The 26,478-nt window shown below is 42.1% G+C and overlaps 1 protein-coding gene across 1 annotated transcript in view; it reads right to left on the reverse strand.

The window, feature by feature from the left end:
* Positions 1-26,478, reverse strand: part of Snd1 (staphylococcal nuclease and tudor domain containing 1) — a 404,634-nt gene that overhangs the window by 367,209 nt on the left and 10,947 nt on the right. Inside the window, exon 2 of the mRNA XM_021164222.3 lies at positions 5,828-5,977. Coding sequence (XP_021019881.1) covers positions 5,828-5,977 — 150 coding nt within the window. The remainder of the gene's footprint in view (positions 1-5,827; positions 5,978-26,478) is intronic.

Genomic DNA, 26,478 nt, shown 5'->3' on the forward strand with positions numbered 1-26,478 from the left:
CACAGCTAGGATGGTTCAGGTCTGTGCAACCCACACCCTATATGTAGCTAACAATGGCTATAAATGTTGCCCAGTGTAGAACAGTAAACTCATGAGACTCAGATATTTTTCATGTGTATGTGACTTTTACCCAACTACATTGTTCTCAAGTGTTTACTTTGTAGATGACATTGTGTCACAATGTCAAAAGGTTAAGCACGTCTATACAGCGAAAAGGAGCATCTTCCTCCTCATCTGACACTCGGGGCTCCCTAAGAGTCCCACTTTCCTTAGGTCAGAAACGGGAAGGGACCCAAGGGGCACAACAGCATCCCACAGACTAAACGTTGATGTACAAAAGGGAGCTTCTCTCTTTACAATTCCAATCTTCACGCTCTGCCTGCTGTCATCCCTTCGAGTCACAATTCAGGATACACATAATAAAATACAGTCTGTCCGTTAGTGGCCTGAAAAAGAAGGCTCGAATAACCTTTTCTATCCAGGACACTTTTTTCACTAGGTCATTCAATAAACTTATTGAAATTTTGAAAAAATAAATATAACTTTTTAGAAACTAGCAGCCAGTGAAAGATGCAAGTCACAAAAGTGCTGTTATTTAAACCCAATGGTGGGCAGCTCTTGGAAGAACTTGGCTCAGGCAAGAAACCCAAACCAACCTCCTCTTGACCATCCATCCTGCTCTTCTCTCCTCAAAGCGCCAACAAGCAAAGAGACACATGACAGCAACAGAGTTCACCATATCACTACCTCTCATTCTTAGCATCACCTCACTTCCTCAAAGTGGAATCTGATATATGATTCCAATTGTAAACTTCACAACAGAAAATGGTTCTGAACCAACAGTACTGAGCCTCCTGTATTTTTACAATTACAGTGGAAAAACTTCCTAAAACTGTACAGAGCTACAGCTGTGTTCACAACACACTACTAAGCAGCACCTTGCTGTGCAGACCCCGGTAACACAGTGCCCCTTAATGCCCAAGAGCTCAGCAAGTGCTCCACAGGGAAGCACACTCATCCCAGGTGACAACACTCACAAGGGAATCTAGCTCTAACCCCTGGGAAATCCCCCAGGTTCTATGCACCACAAAGAAGCTCTCTAAAAGCTTTTAAGGCTTGCTAAAGGAGCACACACTCTTTCCCACGTTTTACAGCTCATCTGTCACTAGCTGGTCAGGCAAAAGAAAATTACACTGGAGATCTTGAAATGAAATATACCTGATCTTATGGGGCGGGGGGAGCGACTACATTCTTCTTTTCCAAAATCAGGCCTTCTATAAGTTTTGTTCTATTCAAAACTGGGCGATTTGTTGCCGAACAAGCTACTAGCAACAACAAACAGAGAGAAAACTCAAGAGCTACACAGGCTAGAGTCTGACTGCCACTCCTTACAAGGGCAAGAGAACACTCTGGGAAAGTAAGGCCTGTGTCCATCCACACAGGATAGCCAGGAAGATGGTCTGACCCAGTACAGCTGCTGGAACCATAAGAGGCAAATACAAGGAAACTTTGCTCCAAGCACTGGTCAAATGTCACAACAGGCTAGGAGGAAGAACACTCATAGGACATTCCAGAGTTCCATATAAGAAACAAGTGCCCTTGAGTAGTTGAGATTTGAACAACCTCTTCTCTTTAGGGTACCCAATAGCAGATAGGGAACAGCCTGCTTTCAGTCATTATGTCTGAAATCATAAAATAGGACTTTTAATTCTAGTCTTTTTTAGATCAGACTCCTAAAACTACTGAGACAAGATTGATCCCAGAACAATGTTCCTGGACAGCTAGAGACTTTGGTACCCAGCCCATGCTCAGGGCCTTGTCTCCCCCTCTCCTCTCATCATCCCACTGTAGCACCTGGATACCTGCTCCACCACTGCTCCCTACCAACTCACCCCTCGAAAGCCACAGTCAGAGTGGGACTGTGACATTCATTTCTGAGTTTCTCCTGAAACCAGCACAGAACTTCAGACACAACAGGCTCAATCACTCTGTGGGAAATAAATCTATAACCAACACAGTGTCTGTCCATCAATGCAGTATCTAGGCTGCCTGGAGTAGCTAGGCAACGCTAGGGATTAGCCTGGCACACAGGGCAGTGACGGCTGGGGACACACAGGGGCCCTGCTTTCATTTCCACAGGACTTAGCACTAAAAGAAGACACCAGGAGAGAAGGAAAAGAATAATCAATCATATGAATGATATTTGGGGCCATGACATAAAGAAAAGCAAATGAATAATGACATTCTTGATTTTTCTTGACTCTTCTAGATTCTTCTTTCTTGACGAAAAAAAAAAAAAGTGGACAACGTTCTCAAAGGAAAACCTGGAAAGCTAGTGCCTCAATGTGCAATGCACCAATCCCCAAAGAGCCACTGGGTTTCCTCCCTCATCTGCTCAAGTGGATATCCACTGTATACCTGCTTTGAGTCGGGTGCTGAGCTGACACAAGGACACAGAGATAAGAGAAATGGTGCCCCTTTTGAAGAGTTCACAATCCAGTAGACACAAACAACTGAAATAAACTGCTATGAATACTCTAATGGCACAAAGATGGGACTAGGGAAGGAGGTGTCAGGGGTTGTGTCCAGTGGGTGGTCACCAGGTCACACTGGTAGGGCAGCACTCCTGATGGGGAAAGCAAAATGAGCTGAGAGCAAAGGCAGAGGCGAATCTACTGGCCTGTGAGAAAGACTCAGTGCTGTATCACCAGTGGGCCCATGACTACAGAGGTGCTTCAAGCCCTGTGATAGATGATCCAATACCAAACAGTCTGCCCTAAACACATATACATATAGGAGCAACATTAAATCAATTCAGCAGGCTATATTTGTAAGTGGTGTGTGTGTGTGTGTGTGTGTGTGTGTGTGACAATAATAACTAAAGAATAAAAGACCAGGAATTTGAGGAGTTGGGGGTATGGAGTAAAAATGAGATGTTGCGAGTATTTGTATACGAAAGCCTCAAACGATAATAAAGTAGTAAAATAAGTTTCCTTTATAATTAGGAAGAGAATAGAAGCCACAGCACAATGGACTTATGGTCTAGGTTCCGGCAGTTTGTCACAATAATAAGAAGCACTAAAGTGTCTAAGAATATGTAAATTATGTTCCAAAAAAATCTAGGGGTACGATGGCACACACCTTTAATCCCAGAACTCAGCAGAGGCAGTGAGGCCAACCGGGTCTACATAGGGAGTTCTGAGCCAGCTACAGTTACAGAATGGGACCCTGTCCAGAGGGAGGAGAATAGAGATCGGAAAACCCTGGAGGAAGTATGAGAGAAAAGAAGAAATCGGAGCATATGGTCTCAATGCGGCCAGCACTGCAGAAGAGTTACCAGGGGTCTGAGAGAAACTGACTCCATCTCAAGAAATACTTAAGAAGTAATAGATGGAGCCTGATGCCACCAAACTGCTCCAGAGAAAGTAAAGCACAAAACTGCAAACTTATATACAAGGAGTGCCAGGCACCTCACGAGTCCCTGGACACAGTGACAACAGCTCAGAGAAGCACAACAGCCACAGATGCTCATCCGCAGAAAGGAAAGCAAAACAGAGTCTTCTTTCTTAGAGGCTACACTGCTTCTTCACTCTGAGGGAAGAGCTTGATGACCTCTAAAAGAGGCAGCTCATTACTTCTCAGGAGCAATCAAGTTGTTCCACGGCACACAGCCAAAGGAAAAGAAACGCTTCGAGTGGTGGTTTACCCATCTGATGTGTCCTCAGTGTCTGAAGAGTGCTGAAATAGGTTTAATCTTCAGTGCTTGATCTAGCAGAGTAGTGACTACCAAACATTTATTAAGTACTCTGTAAAGCGCTAAGCACTCCATGTTTCCTTATTTAATCCTCATTGAGCAATCCAGAGGTAGATATAGACACTACATTAGTCTCAACACTTGTAGTTAGTGATGGAGGACCAATGAGAAAGAACTGATTTTAATTTATTTAGTCATTATCTCTAAAATCTAACCAACTACTGCTGATAGAATAATTATGGGTGATTTTTCTCCATCTTCATTATCTATAATGCTGTTTCACTATTGCCTTATTTTAAAAAAAATACTATTAAAGATGAAAAGAACTAAATGCTTTCCTTAAATAAAAGCTGTTAAGCTCTTGCTTTTTCTTCATTTCCTTGAAAGGGAAAAGCAGAGACCAGCCAATTACTAATCCATCCAAAGATACCAAACTGGAGCAGAAAACTAATAATTAGGAGCCCAGAAATCCTGTTTCTGACCAGCGATGCACACACAGCTAAAGGAGAAGCAAGCACCAACATTTCCAAGTGTAGAGACCAAGAAGCCTAAACTGCACTAACTGGGATGGACACAGGCAGTGGAAACTCACATGTTTCGAAGCCACACAGCAGGTATTAAAAGCTGGGGTGTAGGAGGTAGAGAGGAGGTGATGAGAGAGGCTCAGACATAGCCTCTCAGAGAATAACACAAGGATAAGCTACAAGCTGCCTAGAAACTGATTTAGAGCTAAGAAACTGTTTAGAGCTAAGGAGAAGGCTTAGCTGCTAAAGGTGCTTGCCACTAAGCCTGAATCATGAGTCCACATGGTAGGAGAGAATTGACTCCCAGACTGTCCTCTTAACTTCACACATGAACCAATGCATACATAGTACACAAGCACACACACAGCACATGCATGCATGCACACACATACACACAAATGTCTAATAAAAATAGTAATAAAAACTCATGTTAAAAACCAAAACCCTCATGTTTAGAGCTGGGCCGTGGAGTGTTTGCCTACCACACATGAAACCCTGGGTTCAATCACAGCACCATATAAAGCAGGCTTGATGGCAACATTCCTATAATTCCAAATTCCAAAACTCAGGAGGCAGAGGCAGGAGGATCAGAAATTGAAAGTCAGCCCATCTCTGTTATACAAGTATGAAGCTTGGGCTACATGAGCCCTTATCACTAAAAAAAGATAGGGGTTCAGGAGTGGAGAGGAGAGAGCTAGATATTGCTCGGTAGTAGACTGCTTGCTTGCCTGGCATGTATGAGACCCTGCATTCAAGTCCCAGTAGCACACCAAAATAAAAACAAAACAAAACCCACCTCCTATTTACATAAAACTTTAGTTTCATCAATTCAGCTATCTTAGGGGATACAGGCATCTCTAACAAAAGGCTAGCACTAGCACTGACAGAAGGCTATCGCTTATGAAAACGTTTCACTGATGTGACTTCAAAGATATTCCTCAAGACCCCAAGAGTGAGTGAAGCCTACACAAAAGGACTAGGGAGAGCCCGGAGATTGTGACTGCAATTAACTACTATGTGAGTCTTTTCAAGAGCTGATTCAGAGAGCTGACTCTGAGAGTGGCCAATCATGAGAGAGAGAGAGTCAACTGTGAACTAAGCTTCTGGGCATGTCTGTGAGGGGCTGTCTTGATTTGATTCACTGAAATAGGGACTGCCCCACTGTACCAGGCACCATTCCCTGGGCCAACAGCCTACAGTATGTAGGAGCAGGAAGTGAACTGAATACAAGCATCCATCACATTCTGCCGCCTGGTTATTCTGATGTGACCAGATGCCTTTACTTCCTCACCATGGTGGGCTGTGACCTTGAGTTCTGAGTTGAGTAAATTCTTTCTTCTTGTGAGTTATTCAAAGAAAACTGAAAAGAAACTCATACAGGCAGTGTATATATAATGACATGTAATAAGCTACCCAAGATAGACTCAATCATCATGACAAATTACTCACCATGAACGGGGAAAAGAGCACATTAAAATTTCTTCATCAACGAGGAGAGCAGGCTGTCAACTAGGTCCACAGCCATAGAAAGCTCTGGAGAATCACTTACCTCATCCGGGGTGTCCTTCCCATCTGGTTGTGTGGCAGCTGCCCGACGGGCGAGGTTTCCAGCTCGAATGTTGCTGAGGTTGATCTGCCTCTCAGGAGGAGGGCCGCCCCGGGGCTGCCCTCGGACAATGATGGCGCACCCAGAGAGGACCTACACACACACATGGGTAATTAAAAAGAGAGAGAGAAAGAGAGAAAAAGAATTAGTGGCCTGGAGATAGTATCTCTATGAGGTGACTCACACGCTGATGAATCCCCAACATCTAGAACAGTACTCTGCAAATCAGAGGCCCTCAAATATCTGTGTAATGATGAATTGGTCAGAATTAACTTGAGTTTTATAAGAGAAATACCTACAAAGAGCCTTGGGCCAGATTCAAAAAGGATGGACTCCAAAATATAAGTAGGAATTAAACAAAAAACAGAAAAAAGACATGAGACAAAGAGGTTAATAATCCTTGTAATTTTATCCCAGCATGCACCAACACTGTTCTTTTCAATTCTTAACAAGTTAATATCTCCACATTTCCCATTCTGGAATGAGGCAAACTATGAACATTTAAAGAAAGGGACTTCTACATAATCAGGGCTAGGGGCAGGGGCCACAAAAGCGTGTACAACCATCAAATGAGAAATCCACAACCACTGTCCTCTAAAAGCCCATATCCTAAACACTTAAGACCCTTCTCTCCAGTCCTGGCAAAGCAGTCAGAACAGAACCTATTTACAACTGTGAAAAGGGCTCTGAAGTTCAGAGGTATTAATGTCTCAATATGTGAAGGGCCATAAAAGGAAAGATTTTGAGAAGAGGCAAAGAGGCATGCTGTAAAAATGCAAGCTACTCACACTGCCTCTGCTTTGTGAGGCCACTCTCACAGAGAGGTAGGCTCACTCACCCTGAAGGGTTCTCAACTCAAACAACAAACAAACAACAGCCACTGAAAGGTTAGTGTGAAAGGCTGCAGGGTTCTGTCACTGGAGACCACCACTCACCCTAGATCCTTGTGAGGGAAGCTCACTCTGAAGGATAAAGGGAGGATGTTTCCACACACCCAATAGCATTCTCCATCTTAACTAATGCTTTCAATTGTGAAAAAGTATCAGGAGTCAGAAAATAAGAGTAAAATAACTGTGAGGCCAATAGCTAGCACACTGCCACTATCCAATGGCTAGCACACTGCCAGAAGTACAGGTCCACAAAGTGGCAGTTGGAATGGCAATGCCAGCTATAGGCCCATAGGGAGTGGCACTATTAGGTGTGGCCTTGTTGGAAGAAGAGTGTCACTGGGGGTGGGCTTTGAGGTTTCATTCAAAAGCTCAAGCCCAGTGTCACTCTCTCTTCCAGCTGCCTGCTGATCCAATGTAGACCTCTCAGCTCCTCCAGCACCATGTCTGCCTGTGCACCATGCTTCCCTCCATGATAATGGACTAAAACTCTGAACTGTAAGCTGGGTCCAATTATGTTTTCCTTTATAAACACTGCTGTGGTCACAGTGTCTCTTCACAGCAATAGAAACCCTAACTAAGAGTGCCTCCATGTCCTTTCCACCCAGTCTTCTACTGGCCACCACCACTCTGGCTGAGAGTCACTCCCTTGCTCTTCTGCACACTTGCATTCTATTCAGTGTCTTTAAGCAACAGAACTTCATATTGTCTATTTTTGAGCTCTACTAGTTGAGTCTTCTATACAATGTCTTATTTCTTTAATTCTTTTTAGTACAATGCACCCATGCTGGTGTGAAATTCAATTCATTTTCATGACTATGGTATTTCACTTTATGATATTACAATTGATCTAGCCACTCTACCACCTTTTCATGAGAATTCTAAACAATACACAGATACTGATTTTTTTTTTCTTTTTTATTTGAGGGGGCAGGGGGTGTCTGTGTAGCCCTGGCTGTCCTGGATCTCACTCTGTAGACCAGCCTGACCTCAAACTCAAGAGATCTGCCTGCCTCTGCCTCCCAAGTGCTGGGATTAAAGGCGGGCATGTTCCTCCACCACCACCCACCTTATTCTGTTATTTTTTTAATTAGCCTTCCAGTTGATGTCTCCTATACCTTAAGCACATAGACCAAAGTCTAAATCACTCCACTGTGGCCACATCAGAATACACAAGCATAAACTTGTCTTTTCAATCCTGTTTCAAGATATGCTCTTCATTTTACCCTTTCTCACTTTTTAGACTTTACTTTTAATTCATGTGTTTTTGTGTCTGTATATGAATATGTGCATGTATGCGTGCTTGTGTACTGGCATCCACAGAAGCAAGAAAGCATCAATGACTCCGCTAGAGTGGAGATTACCATTATAAGCCACCAGGAATTGATCTTGGGTCCTCTGCAAGAGCAGGAAGCACTCTTAACCACTGAGCCATCATTGTGTAGAGGCCAGAGGTCAACCTGAGCTTCTTTCTTTCTCTATCACTCTCCACTTTATTTTTTGAAGCAGGTTCTCTCACAGAACCTGGAGTTCACTGATTGCACTGGATTCCCTAACCAAGAGCTGTAAGAATCCATCTGCCTGTCTCCACCCCGCCCAGCTCTGGCTCTTTTACATGGGTACCAGGGATCAAACTCAAGCCTCATGCTTGTACAGCACACACTTCATTACTGAGCCACCTACCTCTCCAGCCCTGTCAATCCCCTTAAGACGCTCTCTGTATTCTTTATTACTAAGTATACTAATTGAAGACATGGTCAACCTCCTAGAGGCCGACTCACTGTGGCAGGCACTGCTTTCTTCCTATTCCTCCAGTCAGAAAAGACTGGCATGGATACAGCTTTCTTCTGAAATGGTCTCTCCAGCATTTGCTTTGACACTGAAGGAGAGTAGACAAACACTGTCTTCAGGACACTGTAGAAGAGTGAAACCTCTCTGATAAAAAGACTAGTCTCCCTCCTATTTATAGGATTTGAATTCATTCAAAAGACACTATTCCCTCCTTTGCAGTTATCTACAACTCATTTTCCAAGAACTGATAATTCCCTCCACCTGCCTTGTCAGTTTTTACTGAAGTTCTTCTTCAGTAAAAATATTCTAAACGGCTTTCCTTATTAAAGGTTTTTCTACCCAATAAAACCAAGGTGGATATGCTTAACACATCTATGTAAAACATGGAAAAAAACAAGGAAGGTCTTATAAAGCAGACTGCTACTTCATTCGGCATCAAGCCAGTTTTCATGATAAACATTGGCATTGGGTTTTTCAAAGTTAATTCATTGATTGGTTGATTGATTGGCTTTTCATCAATGCTGAATACCAACGATGTGTGGGACCCTGTTCTAGACAAGCCGCATATTTCAGGGGAGTAAAAGAGACAAAGGTTTCCACTCCTGGCGAGCTGATGCTCAATGAGGAGACAAACAGTAAACAACATATGCAAGGAAAGCAGAGCATTTATCATATTTTTAATTTCAAAAGAATAAAGACTGTGAAGAAACTGTCATGGGTAATTGAACTACCAAAGCTCCACTGACTGATTCATGTTACAAACTTTCATGAATACAGTAATTATCTTTAATTGCTAATTTATAGGGCATAGAAAACAAGTCATATGGTTACCACTTTATCCAATTAAAATAATAATATGACAGATTTTAGAAGAATGGTCTCAGGACTACCTGCTACAGCAGGAAGACTGTGAAGCCAGCTGTCATAATGAGTCAGTTTGACTGAGGTTATGGATTTGACATTTCTCAGCTCTGCCTATACAGGTTGCGGAGAGATGTGGTGGGATTCAAAGGATTTGGCTTCAAGGCACAAGTCAGCCAGCCACAGGGACTGAACTAAAGCACTGAAAAGAAAAACGGGGATTCAAACTGTTCAAATCCACTTACAGGTTTACTGGGAAATTTACCTACAGTGAAAGACTGTACAGAGAGTCACTAAAGTGTTGCCCAGCAACAGAGTGTGGCATTAAATCTTCACCAGACTCTGATAATTTGGTACACTTAACTCTTGAACATCCAGACCACTGCCATCACAAGACAGAAAACTACACACAAAAGTGTACTCTCACCAGTCATATCAGTGTGAGCGAGCGTACAGAAAACTCAAGTATAAATACTGACCAGTATTTTTCCCAACTCAAAAGCAAAATTATCTTGGCATCTTACTGGCTCTGTGGAGAGGACCAGTTTAATGGGCATTTCTGCCACTTAAGATATAAAAGGCATGTGACAAGGGCAAAAATGACAACAGAAGGACCAATATAAAGGAGGACAGGCAACTGAGGAGAAATAAATCAGGGCCTCCACCACATCCACACATTCAACCAATGGGTTTTGAACAAAGATGCCTAGATAACTCAATGCAGAGAGAGTAGAACTTTCAACAAAAAGTGCATCTGAACAGTCACACACAGAAGGGAGACGTCTGATCTCTACCTCAGACTATCAACAAGAGGAACTCAAAAAGCATCAGACATGAAAGGAGAAGTCAAACTTCAAACAGGGAGTAAAGCATGCAGGTAACTCTACGGAACATCCCATTCATGGTCACTTCTTAGCTAGGACACCACACCCACAAAGGCGGCAGGCAGGCAGGCAGGCATTAAGTCACAACTGGAAGCACTGTTTCAATAACCACTTAGCAAGACCATAAATCAAGGCTGCGGATATAGTTCAGCTGCTAGGCCCTAAATTCAAACCCCAGCATTGTAAGTGAAGTGAAGGCAGGAAGGGAATGGGAGAGGAAGAGAGGGAGGGAGAACAGAGTGCGCAATAGTTTTAATGTGTATATCTCAAAACTGTGTAATATCCAGAAACATGTTATGAAACAGAATAAAGACTCTGGAGGCAGACAGCTGTAGTGACCGCAGCCTAAAACCACAGGAAGAGGTGTGGCCAGCAGAGCTGGTGTCACACACCAAGTCATCAGAAACATCAAGTACGTCCCCATGAGTGGGCTGCTCCAAATCAAAGCAACCTTTACTAAACACACACACCACCATCCATAAAATAAAATTGTGTAAAAGCCAGTATCAAATCTAGCCTTCTAACTTTGATCTATAATCAACAGCAAAAACAAATCTGTTCTTATCCTAGCCCAATCTGCAGTATTAATGATATCTGCTATTAATTATGGACTGGCAATAATAACAACAATACACAGACGGCCTAAACCTGTCAAGTAGCTCAGGAAATGGCAAAGGATCACAGATTGCTCTTCTCTATCATCTTCTGTTTTGTAGCTGAGGAAGAGATGAAGCACAGAGAGACGATGGCACCCAGCATACTTCCTAATAAACCCAAATACTGCATATGTGAGAACCGTGAGCCAACACCAGCCACGTGCGGAAGGAAAGAAGGGCTGGTGAGCCCCTGCACAAGGAAGGAACTCATGCAGGGCTGTCTACACAACATGCAGGAGTCAAATCTTTACCACCACTGGGCTCTACTTACTGCCACAGATTCAAGAGATTAAGATCAACAAAAAGACAGACAAACTCAGGAGGGGAAACAAGTATGGAGTAGACCCATGCACAGTAAAGAAACCCATTCCAGTTGTCAAAAACCAACAAAATCTCAGGACAATGGTTGTGTGGCCTCCCAAAGGAAGAAGAAGACTAGATGAAGCCCAGTCACATGGTTCCATCTACAAAACACTCCCACAGCAAAGGCTCAGGGGATGCTGTGAGGGAGGGGTAGAAAGACTGCAAAGCAGGAGGGTCAGGGAGTCTTCTGTGAAGACTATGTCTAGTAACATCAGAAGCTATACTCACCAACATGACCACCCCACAGTGATGTGAGCAAGGAGAACACCAACAAACACGACAACTGCACAGAGAAAAGCTCGGGAGGCCTCAACCCTGCACAAAGAACTACAACCAACTGGGTAAGAGCACATCAACTGGTCATCAGCGCCAGGCATTCCCGAAAGCATACATGTACGTAACATTATATAAATGTGGCAAGTTACATTTAGAAATATATATGTATACACAAATACATGAAATAACAGTTGATGAAAAATGAGGCCATGAGAGCAAGACAGAGTATGTATGGAAGGGGAAAATGTTGAAATTAAAATACAGTCTCAAAAATAAACACAAAAAAAATGAACTCTTGTAGCTTGTGAGTTCTTTTTCCCACATTTTATCCCCTCCCCATCCCCACCCCCAGTTTCAACCCCACGACTAGGTAGGAGAGAAAGGTGAGGGGGGAGAGATCCTTGAATCTATCTTCTTTCCTCTTTGCTTGTGGCTGGTCTTTGCTACTGTGGGTTTCTTTTTCCCACCCTTTACCCTCTGATTTCACACTCTTTATCACTAAATAGAGAAAGGATAGTGGGGAGAGACAGTGATCCCTGAATCTAATATCTTTCCTTTTGTTTATCCTTTGAGGATGACTACTAACAAACCACAACCTATCCCCCTGAATGATCAACAACTACACACCCCACCGCTTGGGGTGCTAGCATTCATATACACTCTGAAAAGTTCCCAGAATTCCAAGCGTCACACACTCACTCACATAGGTTATCTACAGCTGACAAAAACCATGCCTCTGCTACAGCACATGGCAGATCAGTCAGGGGCTGCAGGACCGTCTCAAACAGCCCCATATCCCCACACCTGAAATTAAAACAAAAACATATTCGTATTTCCATGTTTTTTTAAAGAAACCAAAGTTCCATAAAATTGTCACAAGCTCTAGATCTTAAGGATACCATTACAGATAGAATTTTCCCTATTCTATCAAATGCTTGGCGTCAGGTACTCTACCTTAATTAAAGGTACAGAAAAGTACTACAGGACTCTTCAACCCTCTGACCATGAAGAAAAAAGAATTTCCCTAAGTGTTAGAGAAACAAAATACAAAGAAAGCTAAGAGCATCATACCAGAGTATGCAGTAAAGATGAAGAGAAAGATGTTGCGTTGCTGAACAATGACAATATAAAGTCGGCAGTGTATGCCCACAGGACCCACATACACTAAAACTTAATTCTGAAGAGCCAGAACATAGTCTGGCAGTGCTCATAACTCTAACATTTAATATCATGATAGGAAAAAAGAAATCAAACACAAACTATCTGGAAGAATTAAAAAGTCCTCTGGTGAAGAAACATGTTCATTTTGGAGGGAAAAAAATGAATGCTTGGTTGGTTGTTTTGTTTTGTTTTTAACAGTAAATAAAGCACAGAACAGAAGGATTTTTAAGTACTTTATTTAAGTTACACACAAATACCAAAGGCACAATTTGGAAGGAAAAAAAATTAGCCCAGTTGAAACCTTCCAAAAACTTTATAAAGAATGTTGGAAATATTTCAAAGGAAAGGAAAGCCTAGAAGCAAAGCTTTCTTTCTACCCCCAAAAATGGAGATACCAGTTTTCCACCCTGATTCTGGGCAGTTTAAAGGGCAACCGTTTCCACTGCCAAACCACCAATACTAACAATGGGTTTAAAAACAAAAACAAAAAAACCTCACTGATGGGAGGGCACTGCTCATACTTTGTATGGACAAGAGTCTGCATCAAGAAATAAGGCGCCGGGCATGGTGGCGCACGCCTTTAATCCCAGCACTCGGGAGGCAGAGGCAGGTGGATTTCTGAGTTCAAGGCCAACCTGGTCTACAGAGTGAGTTCCAAGACAGCCAGGGCTACACAGAGAAACCCTGTCTCGAAAAAACCGAACCACCCCACCCCAAAAGAAAAGAAAGAAGGCAAAACAGATGGGGGTGGGGGACGGCAGTGGGAATGTGTGTGCTGAGTCCTCACGGGCTGGTTAGAGCCCGGGTGGGCAGGTGGGGCTGACTGCTCACCCAGTGTTGGCTGACACAGGTCACTGAAAGCTGAGGAAGCAAAGGTTGAGAGCAAGCAATTGGTCACATGGGGACTGAGCAAACAAAGGCAGAAGAGCAAAGCCAGGTCTCTGTCTGTCTCTCTGTCTCTCTCTCTCTCTGTCTCTGTCTCTGTCTCTCTCTCTCTCTGTCTCTCTCTCTGTCTCTCTCTCTCTCTCTCTCTCTCTCTCTCTCTCTCTCTCTCTCTCTCTCTCTCTCTCTCTCGATGGTGGAGCGGGAAGTTAGAGTTGGGATGAGAAACAAAAGTAAGGCATGCAGGTCGTCACATATGTACTTCCCACATGAGGGCATAGCGACCTGATACTACGGCCTTCTAAAGAGCTCTCTGCTGAAAAGGGCAGGAGCTTCTTGATGAACTGGCGGTTCTAGGTTTGAGTCTGGGTACAGTCCGTATTGGCCACGGAGATGTGCCTGGGTTAGAAAGCTTTTTTACAAGTGTTCAAAGGCCGGCAATGGTGGCACACACTTTTAATCCCAGCACCTGGGAGGCAGAGGCAGGCGGGTTTCTGAGTTCGAGGCCAGCCTGGTCTACAGAGTTCCAGGACAGTCAAGGGTACACAGAGAAACCCTGTCTCCCCCCCCCCCCCCAAAAAAAAAAACTAAATAAATAAATAAGTAAATGTGTTCAAAGGACAATGGCAATGGTGATATACTATATCAAAATGATAAAGTAGCCTGCTTAAGGATATTATTATAAATTGGGACAACTTAAAAATCAAGATAGTAGGGACTGGAGAGATGCCTCAGCAGTTTAGAGCACCGGCTGCTCTTCCAAAGGACCTGGGGTTCAATTCCCCAGCACCCCATGGCAGCTCACAACTGTCTTGAACTCCAATTCTGGATAATCCAACACCTTCAGACACATACATGTAGGCAAAACACCAATGCACAAGACATATAGACAATCTTTAAAAAGACAAAATCAAAGTAATAGTAGACTGTAGTCCATTGAACAAATGAATTAACAATTGTGGAAGAAAGTTTTAGAGTGACAACTGGTAAGTATAGGATCAATGGTAAAATTAGAAAATTGTTATTTGGGAACAATCACTGCAATAACTGACTCAAGTCAGAATCCTTAAAGATGGGGCTGGTGAGGTGGCTTATCAGGGGAAGTTGCTCACCACCAAGCCTGAGGCCCTGAGTGGCAGAAGAAGAAAACTGACTATCTCAAGCTGTCTTCCGACCTCCACATAGAGTGGCACATGGAAGAGCCCTTACACATGCACAGAAAAATACGTTCTTTTAAAAAGTAATTAAAATTGTAAGAATTAAAGGGGTGCAAAGCATGGGGGACGAATGAGATAAAGAACAGGTATTTGTATAATCTCAAAATATCTTACCGAAGTACTAACTGCATGTTTATTATTAAATAAAACACTTACTAGCTATTGCATAAAGACCTTATTGGCTAAAATATATTAGAGAAGCCTGACTGATACCACTGTAACCAAGGAACCAGATTATCAGCGTTAGCAACAGTGTGACTCTGACACGATGCATTTTGTGATATTCTGCTCAAAGATAAACTTAATTTAACCTTAAGGAAGCAAGATAAACCAATGCTGAGAGGAATTCTAATAAAACAAAGAAACAAACAAAAAACAATAAACAAAACCAAAACCCTCTTAGTAACTGTCAGGGTTGCCAAAGGGAAAAAATAGAGAATTATCCCTAATTCAAAGAGCATGTCAAGATATAATCTTGGATTAAGGCATGTACCCACAAAAGGGCACTAGTAAGGCAAACAGCAAAATCTAAGGAATATGTGATGGAATTGGTTTTGTACCTATGTTAATTTCTGGTTTCAATAGTTATTCTACGATCATGGGAAAAAGTATCCTGATTTTTTAGAGTTAACAACTACAAGTATTAACGTGTTGTAGGGTGCTCACCTAACACGCATGAAGCCCTGGTTTCAATCCCCAGCACAATACAGAAGACACTCACTACAATTATAGAGAAATCAGTAATTGTGAACTTAGCCATTTTATAACTTGTCTGTAACTCACAAATCAATAATTGTCAGCACGTGTGTGTGTGTGTGTGTGTGTGTGTGTGTGTGTGTGTGTGTGTTTACTCACAGGGACGCAGATTAGCAAAACTGAGCTCCTGGTTCCAGCAGTCACAGCACAGGTCCTCAAAAACAATGAATGCCTGGCCTTTTCTTGTTTGAGCCCTGACAGCAAGTGTTTTTTCATGGTCTACTTAGTGCCATGTTTTTTTATATATTTGCGCTCTTTGTTGATTTCATTGTTTAAAATACCCCTGAAGTATATTCTTAATATACCGTTCAGTATTTCTAAGTGCAAGAAAACCATTGTGAAATAAATACCTTACAGAGAAAACTGCAAATGTTAAGTAAGCTTCATTTGGACACAAAGTATAAGTTCAATAGTAAGCAATCAACAGCAGATATTATATAAGATGCCTTTAGGACTAGAGAGATGGCTCCGTATTTAAGAGACCTGCTTGGTTTGCAGCACCCACATCAGGTGGCTCACAATAGCCTGTAACTCCAGCTCCAGATGACCTAATGCCGTCTTCTGACCTGCACAGACAGCTGCACTCATGTGCAAATCCTACCACCACACATACACATTAACTAAAAGTAAAAAAAAATTTTAAAAGATGTTTTTAACAAAAAGTACATGTTGAATAAGATTATAAAAACTTGAATATGGGTTCACAGACCCCAAAGGGATCTAACTTTATAATGTCTTTCACAGAAATTGTTCAGTATGCAGGAACTCTGTATTTGCAACTTCACAGAACATAAATACTATGAATAATGCTTGTTTGCAATTATTACAAAGAGAATCAGTCAGTCAGACTCTCTAGGTAATGAAGACACAGGAGTTGAATGAACTATTCTTCCAACCATTCTCAACAGCTGGAAAATATTCCAAAATACAAAGTTAAAAATCACATTTAAAGTGTTAAACTGGGCAGAGTGGCACACACCTTTATTCCTAGCACCTGGGAGGCAGAGGCAGGTGGATCTCTGTGAGTTCAAGGCCAGCCTAGTCTACATAGAGATTCTTCATAGTGAAACCCAGTCTTTAAAAACAAAAACAAATATCTAAGAACTAAACATATAAGAACTGGGAATGTGCTGCCTTTGCAAGCTGGGTTCACTTTGTCTGTGGCACCTGCAATCCTAGCACTCAGGAGGTATAGAAGTTCAAAGTCCTCCTTGGCTACATAGGGAATTACAGGCCAGCCTGGGATCCAGATGAGACTATGTCTAAAAAAATGTAAATAAAGAGAAAAAAATTAAGAAGTAGGTTAATCAAAACTAAGGATGTATTTTATTTTGCTGGGCCAGTGAAAAGTGCCCATATACACACTTGACTTGAAAGCAGGTACCCTGTGTTGATGGACAGTGTTTCTCCCAGAAGACATAGGGCACTAAATGCAAAAGTTAGTGTCCAGCATTGGATAACTCCCTATGAGCTAAAGGGGCACCAGAAGCCCCAGATCATGCTCTTGGATATGCTTTGGCTGTAGGACAGAGAGAAATCAAATCAAGACTTGAACCCTGACCTGGACCTGAACCTAAGACCTCCCTCCCTGATGGCTAGCTTTCTTAACAGCAATGGTCCTATGCAGGCTACTGTGGGAGAAAAGTCATCAGTAGTGAGCGTCATAATACTGACCTCCCTAGCAAGACGTAACCACATAATGGTACACATAGCCACAACATGGCAAACATTCCAAAAGCGGCATATATCCTTACAACTAGAGCTCACGGTGGCTGTGACAGCTGACCCCTCACCCACTGCTCCTCTCGAGCTCTAGACACACAGCTTCCTTCAAGTCAAGAGGTACAAATGACAGAGCTGTTCCATGTCCCATCTCTTTAACTGCTCCAAGTTCTTCCAAAGGAAATAAAGAGGTCAGAAAATCCAAACCTTCCCTGATACAGTGCTCAATATTATGACCCCAGGGATGACCTGAGTTCTAGGAAGATCCCCTTTTCTTCATAGGCCAGTCATCTACTGAGTGTTCTTTTAAATACATCAAATGCAAAAGAATGAGGCTGCGGGGCTAGTGAGATGGCTCAGTGGTTAAGAGCACTGACTGCTCTTCTGAAGGTCCTGAGTTCAAATCCCAACAACCACATGGTGGCTCACAACTAGATCTGATGCCCTCATCTGGAGTGTCTAAAGACAGCTACAGTGTACTTACATATAATAAATAAGTTAAAAAAAAAAAAAAAAAAGAACGAGGCTGCATATTTTGAATGTCAGACCTCACAATTAGTATCACAAGCTTTAGGAAAAATGTCATCAATTTAGAGTTACAGTAATTAAGAGCTTTTTGTCAAAAACAAGAATGCTCTCTAGATTTTTAGTTTAAGTAAAAATTTGCAATCTTGATACAAAAAGGTACAAGGCCTGTGATGGTTTGAATGACAAAAGTCACATAGTCTCAGGCATTTGAATGTTTGGTCCCAGTTTGGTCCCAGTTTGGGTCCCTGTTTGGATAGTTTTAGGAGGTGTGGCCTTGCTGGATTAAGTGTGGCACTGGGGCAGGCTTTGAGAGTTTAAAGACCTTGAATCGTTCATTTTCTGCTTGTGCACGACATTCAAGATGGGAGCTCCCGGGCTGGTGAGATGGCTCAGTGGGTAAGAGCACCTGACTGCTCTTCCGAAGGTCCAGAGTTCAAATCCCAGCAACCACACGGTGGCTCACAACCATCCATAACGAGATCTGGCGCCCTCTTCTGGAGTGTCTGAAGACAGCTACAGTGTGTTTATGTATAATAAATAAATAAATCTTTTAAAAAAAAAAAAGATGGGAGCTCCCAGCTTGCTACTCCTGCTGCCATGCCTGCAGCTTCCTGGTCATAAGCGACTCTCGCCCCTCCGGAAATAGAAACTTAAACTCTTGTATAAATTTCACTGATCATGGTATTTTATCACATGGTATTTTATCACAGCAATAATAAAAGTAACTAATACAAGGACTGAGCCAGATACAGTAGAGACACCTGTAACATCGCTTGAGGGACTGGGGCAGATGAGCGCTAATCTAAACATTTGGAGAAATGCAGAGAGAAATTTGCTGTTAATTTACTACAAAACTGTATTTTCTTTTTTTCCTAAGGTTTTCTATTCCTGTTCCAGCACCTTAGGTGTTGTCTGCAAATGTGTGCTATCTAAAGGAAAAAAAGTGTTTTCATTAACATTAGACCAGCATCCACTTGGCAGTTCACAACCACCTATAATTCCAGTCCCAAGAAACTGAATGTTCTCTTCTCGCCTTTCAGGGCACCAGGCATGTATGTAGTGCACAAACATGCCTGCAAGCAAAACATCCATACCCATAAAACAAGTAATAGTTAAAAATAAACAGTGGAAAGAAAGGAAGAATCTTTATTACAAAACCAGCCACATATTGCAAGCACTAATCTTTTGGTTCTAATTGCAATGACCATGACCACAGAATGAAGGGACGGAAAAATGACTCTATCAGCTTTAAATAGATGCTAAAGAATAAATGACCACGGTGATGATGGATGCTCAGAAAGCCTCTGCAGGAGATTACAGACCAGTGATATCTCCATATTCATCAGAAATGCAGATCCTCATGCTGCACCAGACCTAATGAATCAGAATCTGCATTTTAACAGGATCTCCAGGTGACGAGCATGAATAATGAAGTTTGAGGCTAATTTCCACCCTAACGCTCTGCCCTGGTAATTCTCTAGCAAACAGAGCTCTGTTTTCTCAGAGATGCCTTCCCAAGTCTGAAGCTCTACACTCCTCACCCATGGACCCAGCCTGTAACTGTTCTTCTGGGCTGCCAGTTCTGTGAGTGCAAAGGACCGTGTCAACCTTATTCACCATGGTAGGCTCAGAGCACAGAATAAGATCAAATATACTAAGCTTTTTTTTAATTGTTAATATTATATTCCATACTGGACTCAAGAAAGCAAGAACAAAAACCATTAAGACATGATTGTACTTAAACAGTTCATAACTTTACAGGATTTTTGCCGGGGGCCAACAAACCCTATGAGGGAAGTAACACTCATACCTGCTTCTCCAGCTTCTCCATCGAATAACATGAAGCACAAGGTTCTCTAAAGCCCCCCACTCCCTCAGCCAGCATGAAGGGATGTAGCTGTCCTCTTTTGGATCCTCCATCCACAGGGGATCCCCCTTACCCAGCTCTCTCTCTGCCTCCAACACCTGCACCTTTGCTCTGCACCAGTCACTCTCCCCGAGGAAGTTCACGTTATTCTTGGCACAGCTCTCTCCAGCTGCTTCCTCCAGGGCTCTTATCAGATGCCAGATTTCCCTTGTCACCTCCTTCAAGAATGTCTTGGCTAACTCATTTCTAACCACTCGATTGATTTATTTCCTGTGAGCTGTCACGTCTACTCTATTTTCAACAGAAACCACTCAAATCTATATCCCTGACCACTTTGAAGAATCTCCTAATTAACTGTTCAATATTCAATTGTCTTCCCACTTTCTTCATCACTTCCCGGGTCTGAAGGGAATTGGTATCTGAACAAATGCTATCATCTCTACTCTAATTATGTTCCCCATGATTTCTGTATTTGTTCTTAATTAGTAGACAAGAATCTCTCAGATCTACAACCCAAAGCTTATATAAAAATACTATGGTGATAAAAGTGTATCTAAATGTCTAAACTGACAGCAAAAAAGTGTAAAAAAAACCTGTTTATTTTCACTTTGCAACTCACTGAGAAACCTAAGTGAATGGGCACAGAACATAATGGATGGGGGATACTCTGAGGAAAAGGAACGAGCAAGCTTAGGCCACCACCAATGAAGCAGAGTCAGTCTTCCTCCCATAACCTCACATCCCAACCCCACCTTTCCACCCTTAGACTTAAACGCAAAATTTAGCCTATTGCTCATAATGGAACACAATACAGACTCTTTAGGGTTTTGTTTTTAAAATTTATTCTTATTTTATGCATACGAGTGTTTTGCCTGCATGTACGTCTGTGTACCATATGCATGCTTGATGCCCTTAGAGGCCAGATTGTGTCAAACCTGGACTAGAGTTACAGACACGTGTGTGTACCTGAAATTGAACCCACTGGAAGAACCCCAGAGCTCTTAAACCACTGCTCAGCAATCTTGCTGCCCCACTCGCAGGTTACTTACAACACAGCCTTATCGTTGTCTCAGGATATGGCCAGATCCCATGAAAGACAATAAGGACTGCAGCTTTCAACTAAGCTAAGGGACTGGTGCTGATGACTAAATTCTACGATAAATGATTTATAAATGAACTAAAGTGGCTGGGAACATAACTCAGTTGGTAAACCCTAGGGTCTGATCAGCGAGTGTGGCTGTACACACCTGGGAGAATGAGGAGTCCAAAGTCATCCTAGGCTAGACTGGGCTACATGAGCTTCTACCTTTATTATTTATTTTTTTATTAGATACTTTCTCTACATACATTTCAAATGCTCTCCCGAAAGTTCCCTATACCCTCCCCCCCAACTCCCCCACCCACCCACTCCCACTTCTTGGCCCTGGCATTCCCCTGTACTGGGGCATATAAAGTTTGCAATACCAAGGGGTCTCTCTTCCCAGTGATGGCCAACTAGGCCATCTTCTGCTACATATGCAGCTAGAGACACGAGCTCTGGGGGTACTGGTTAGTTCATATTGTTGTTCCACCTATGGGGTTGCAGACCCCTTCAGCTCCTTGGGTACTTTCTCTAGCTTCTCCATTGGGGGCCCTGTGTTCCATCCAATAGATGACTATGAGCATCCACTTCTGTATTGCCAGGTACTGGCATAGCCTCATAGACAGCTATAACAGGGTCCCTTCAGAAAAATCTTTCTGGCATATGCAATAGTGTCTGGGTTTGGTGGCAGGTTATGGGATGGATCCTCGGGTAGGGTAGTCTCTGGATGGTCCATCCTTTCATCTTAGCTCCAAACTTTGTCTCTGTAACTCCTTCCATGGGTATTTTGTTCCCTATTCTAAAGAGAAATGAAGTATCCACACATTAGTCTTCCCTCTTGATTTTCTTGTGTTTTGCAAATTGTATCTTGGGTATTCTATGTTTCTGGGCTAATATCCACTTATCAGTGAGTGCATATCTAATGACTTCTTTTGTGATTGGGTTACCTCACCCAGGATGATATCCTCCAGATACATCCACTTGTCCAAGAATTTCATAAATCCATTCTTTTTAATAGCTGAGTAATGCTCCATTGTGTAAATGTACCACATTTTCTGTATTCATTCTTCTGTTGAGGGACATCTGGGTTCTTTCCATCTTCTGGCTATTATAAGTAAGGCTGCTATGAACATAGTGGAGCATGTGTTCTTATTACCAATTGGAACTTCTTCTGGATATATGCCCAGGAGAGGTATTGCTGGATTTTCCAGTAGTATTATGTCCAATTTTCTGAGGAACCTCCAGACTGACTTCCAGAGTGGTTGTACAAGCTTACAATCCCACCAACAATGGAGGAGTGTTCCTCTTTCTCCACATCCTCGCCAGCATCTGCTGTCACCTGAATTTTTGATCTTAGCCATTCTGACTGGTGTGAGGTGGAATCTCAGGGTTGTTTTGATTTGCATTTCCCTGATGATTAAGGATGTTGAACATTTTTCCAAGTGCTTCTCAGCCCTTCGGTATTCCTCAGGTGAGAATTCCTTGTTTAGCTCTGAACCCCATTTTTTATGGGATTATTTGAATTTCTGGAGTCCAGCTTCTTGAGCTCTTTGTATATATTGGATATTAGTCCCCTATCAGATTTAGGATTGGTAAAAATCCTTTCCCAATCTGTTGGATTGACAGTGTCTTTTGCTTTACAGAAGCTTTGCAATTTTATGAGGTCCCATTTGTCAATTCTTGATCTTACAGAGCAAGCCATTGCTGTTCTGTTTAGGAATTTTTCCCCTGTGCCCATATCTTCGAGGCTTTTCCCTACTTTCTCCTCTATTAATTTCAGTGTCTCTGGTCTTATGTGGAGGTCTTTGATCCACTTAGACTTGAGCTTTGTACAAGGAGGTAAGAATGGATCAATTTGCATTCTTCTACATGATAACTGCCAGTTGTGCCAGCACCACTTGTTGAAAATGCTGTCTTTTTTCCACTGGATGGTTTTAGCTCCCTTGTCAAAGATCAAGTGACCATAGCTGTGTAGATTCATTACTGGGTCTTCAATTCTATTCCATTGATCTACCTGTCTGTCACTGTACCAGTACCATAGAGTTTTTATCACAATTGCTCTGTAGTACAGCTTTAGGTCAGGCATGGTGATTCCACCAGAGGTTCTTTTATCATTGAGAAGAGTTTTTGCTATCCTAGGTTTTTTGTTATTCCAGATGAAATTGCAGATTGCTCTTTCTAATTCGTTGAAGAACTGAGTTGGAATTTTGATGGGGATTGCATTGAATCTGTAGATTGCTTTCGGCAGGATAGCCATTTTTACTATATTAATCCTGCCTATCCATGAGCATGGGAGATCTTTCCATCTTCTGAGATCTTCAATTTCTTTCTTCAGAGACTTGAAGTTCTTATCATACACATCTTTCACTTCCTTAGTTAAGTCACACCAAGGTATTTTATATTTTTGTAACTATTGTAAAGGGTGTTGTTTCCCTAATTTCTTTCTCAGTCCGTTTATCCTTTGTGTAGAGAAAGGCCACTGATTTATTTGAGTTAATTTTATATCCAGCTATTGCACTGAAGCGGTTTATCAGGTTTAGGAGTTCTCTGGTGGAATTTTTGGGGTTACTTATATATACTATCATATCATCTGCAAATAGTGATATTTTGACTTCTTCCTTTCCAATTTGTATCCCCTTGATCTGCTTTTGTTGTCGAATTGCTCTGGCTAGAACTTCAAGTACTATATTGAATAGGTAGGGAGAAAGTGGGCATCCTTGTCTAGTCCCTGATTTTAGTGGGATTGCTTCAAGTTTCTCTCCATTTAGTTTGATGTTGGCTACTGCTTTGCTGTAAATTGCTTTTATTATGTTTAGGTATGGGCCTTAAATTCCTGATCTTTCCAAACTTTTATCATGAAGAGTGTTGGATTTTGTCAAATGCTTTCTCGGCATCTAATGAGATGATCATGTGGTTTTTGTCTTTGGGTTTGTTTATATAGTGGATTACGTTGATGGATTTCTGTATATTAAACCATCCCTGCATCCCTAGGATGAAGCCTACTTGGTCATGATGATCGTTTTGATGTGTTCTTGGATTCTGTGTGCAAGGATTTTATTGAGCATTTTTGCATCGATATTCATCAGGGAAATTGGTCTGAAGTTCTCTTTCTTTCTTGAATCTTTGTGTGATTTAGGTATCAGGGTAATTGTGGCTTCATAGAATGAATTGGGTAGGGTACCTTCTGTTTCTATATCGTGGAATAGTTTGAGAAGAGTTGGAATTAGGTCTTCTTTGAAGGTCTGATAGAACTCTGCACTAAACCCATCTGGTCCTGGGCTTTTTTTGGTTGGGAGACTATTGATGACTGCTTCTATTTCTTTAGGGGATATGGGACTGTTTAGATTGTTAATCTGATCCTGATTTAACTTTGGTACCTGGTATCTGTCTAGGAAGTTGTCCATTTCATCCAGGTTTTCCTGTTTTGTTGAGTATAGCCTTTTGTAGAAGGATCTGATGATGTTTTGGATTTCCTCAGGTTCTGTTGTTATGTCTCCTTTTTCATTTCTGATTTTGTTAATTAGGATGCTTTCCCTGTGCCCTCTAGATAGTCTGGCTAAGGGTTTATCTATCTTGTTGGTTTTCTCAAAGAACCAGCTCCAGGTTGGGTTGATTCTTTGAATAGTTCTTTTTGTTTCCACTTGGTTGATTTCGAGATTCTACCTTTAAAATGTTACTAGAAGCCGGAGGGCGTACACCTTTAATCCCAGAATTTGGGAGGCAGAGGCAGGAGGATCTCTGAATTTGAAGCCAGCCTGGTTTACAGAGTGAGTTCTGGGTCAGCCAGGGCTACAAAGAAACCATGTCTCAAAAAAAAAAAAAAAAAAAAAAAAATGTTAGTAGACTGTCTACTGTGCAAGCAGGGGGACCAGATCCCAACACCAATGTAAAAAGCCAGGTGTGGAGAGATGATAGGTCAGTGGTTAGGATCACTGGCTGCTCTTCCATTACACAAACCTGTGTTAAATTCTAGCTTCCACATGGCAGCTCACAACCATCTATAATTCCAGACTTAAGGAACTAGATGTTCTCTTCTCACTTCTGAGGGCACTAGGCATGAATGCAGTACACAAAATACACACAGGAAAGACATACATCCATAAAATAAATAACTAAATATAAACAAAAAGTAAAACACCAGAAATTACACCTCTGCAAACCTAGATATTCCAGGGCTCTCTAGACCACCATTCTAGCAGAAACAACTTCAGTAAGAGATTCTGTCTACAAAAATAAAAGATAGAAACATGTACTGGTTTGTTAGGGATGCTACTATAGTGGACACATACAGGTGAGGAGATGGATATGACAGTGTAAGCAGGTGGGATGCCATAGAGTTTCCATGCTCTCTCAGGACATGCTACCCTCAGAACCTCTGTGTCAGCAACCTGGAAGCTCATGAGATTATGGTCATCTTTGCAAAGCCACAAAAAAAGTACTCCTGTTGGGCAAAGAAACTTTGTCTTCAGGGCAAATCAATGGTGGTGAGGAAAGGTAGAAAATCCTGGACTGCCATTCCAGGCCTCCTCAGCTAACTGAGACCCTAAGTCCCTGTGTCCAACCCTGTTCTTTAACTTGCCTTCCACCCCACAGTTCCAGGGGCCACATCCAAAACCAAGTGCAGTAGCAATTCCCAGTCCAGGGCAGAGAGGGAAAAGCTACTATGTTATTAGCCATGTCAGGCATCTCTTAAATTCTCAGTCACAGCACTGCCCTCGTCCTGCCCCTGAGCAAAATACTGCACAGGACAGCCAACCATCAGTGTGACTGAACGGGGGTAGAGGACCTGTGCACCACATACAGCCAAATGAACAGACCAGAGACACCGAATATGATAGAGAAATCAAAGCCCATGCATTTACTGTTCTTGTTTCTGTAAAGCTGTGTGCACTAAAGGACATTAGATTACTGAACATAATATTCAATGAATCATCTCAAGAACACCAGATGCTGAGCTGGGTGTGGTGGCGCACGCCTTTAATCCCAGCACTTGGGAGGCAGAGGCAGGCAGATTTCTGAGTCCGAGGCCAGCCTGGTCTACAAAGTGAGTTCCAGGACAGCCAGGGCTACACAGAGAAACCCTGTGTCGAAAAACAAAAAAACACCAGATGCTTATTTTTGCTTTATGTGCAGGGTTCATAATACAATAAAAGAAGAAATACATCAACGTGTACATTATCTACAAAAGCTTAACCTTGAGGTTATTTGAAAACATTCCCTATTTGAAATGCTGATCGTCAACTTTAGATTTCAAAATAAAGTATAAACCACAAACCTACCATAGACCTGACAGTCTTTCAATAATGAATTAGCATGTCATCCCAGGATTCTTCTTACTCTTAAGTCCAAGGCAAAGTGTCAGAAAGGAATAAAAGTACAAACCCCTTGCCATTTAACCCCGTTCCTGGCTTCTCTCACAGACATGCTGCTACTCAACTTTTTAAAAGAACTCCTAAGAATTCAATTAATATTTTTATTCCACTACTCAGAGCTAGAATGCCTATGACTAATTATACAAAGGCAGGGCAGCCTTAACCTGTGCTGAACCTGTACCCTAGAGAGAGCTCATGGGAGGTCTAGAGAGATTCTAAAGCTCTCACCAGAGAGGAGTTTAACAAGGTAACTTAGCTTTTAAGTAACAGAAGCAGCCTCCTGGCCTCTG

The sequence above is a fragment of the Mus caroli genome, unplaced genomic scaffold (genome assembly GCF_978045245.1).
Source record: "Mus caroli unplaced genomic scaffold, Mus_caroli_1 scaffold_7, whole genome shotgun sequence".
NCBI classification, from domain to species: domain Eukaryota; kingdom Metazoa; phylum Chordata; class Mammalia; order Rodentia; family Muridae; genus Mus; species Mus caroli.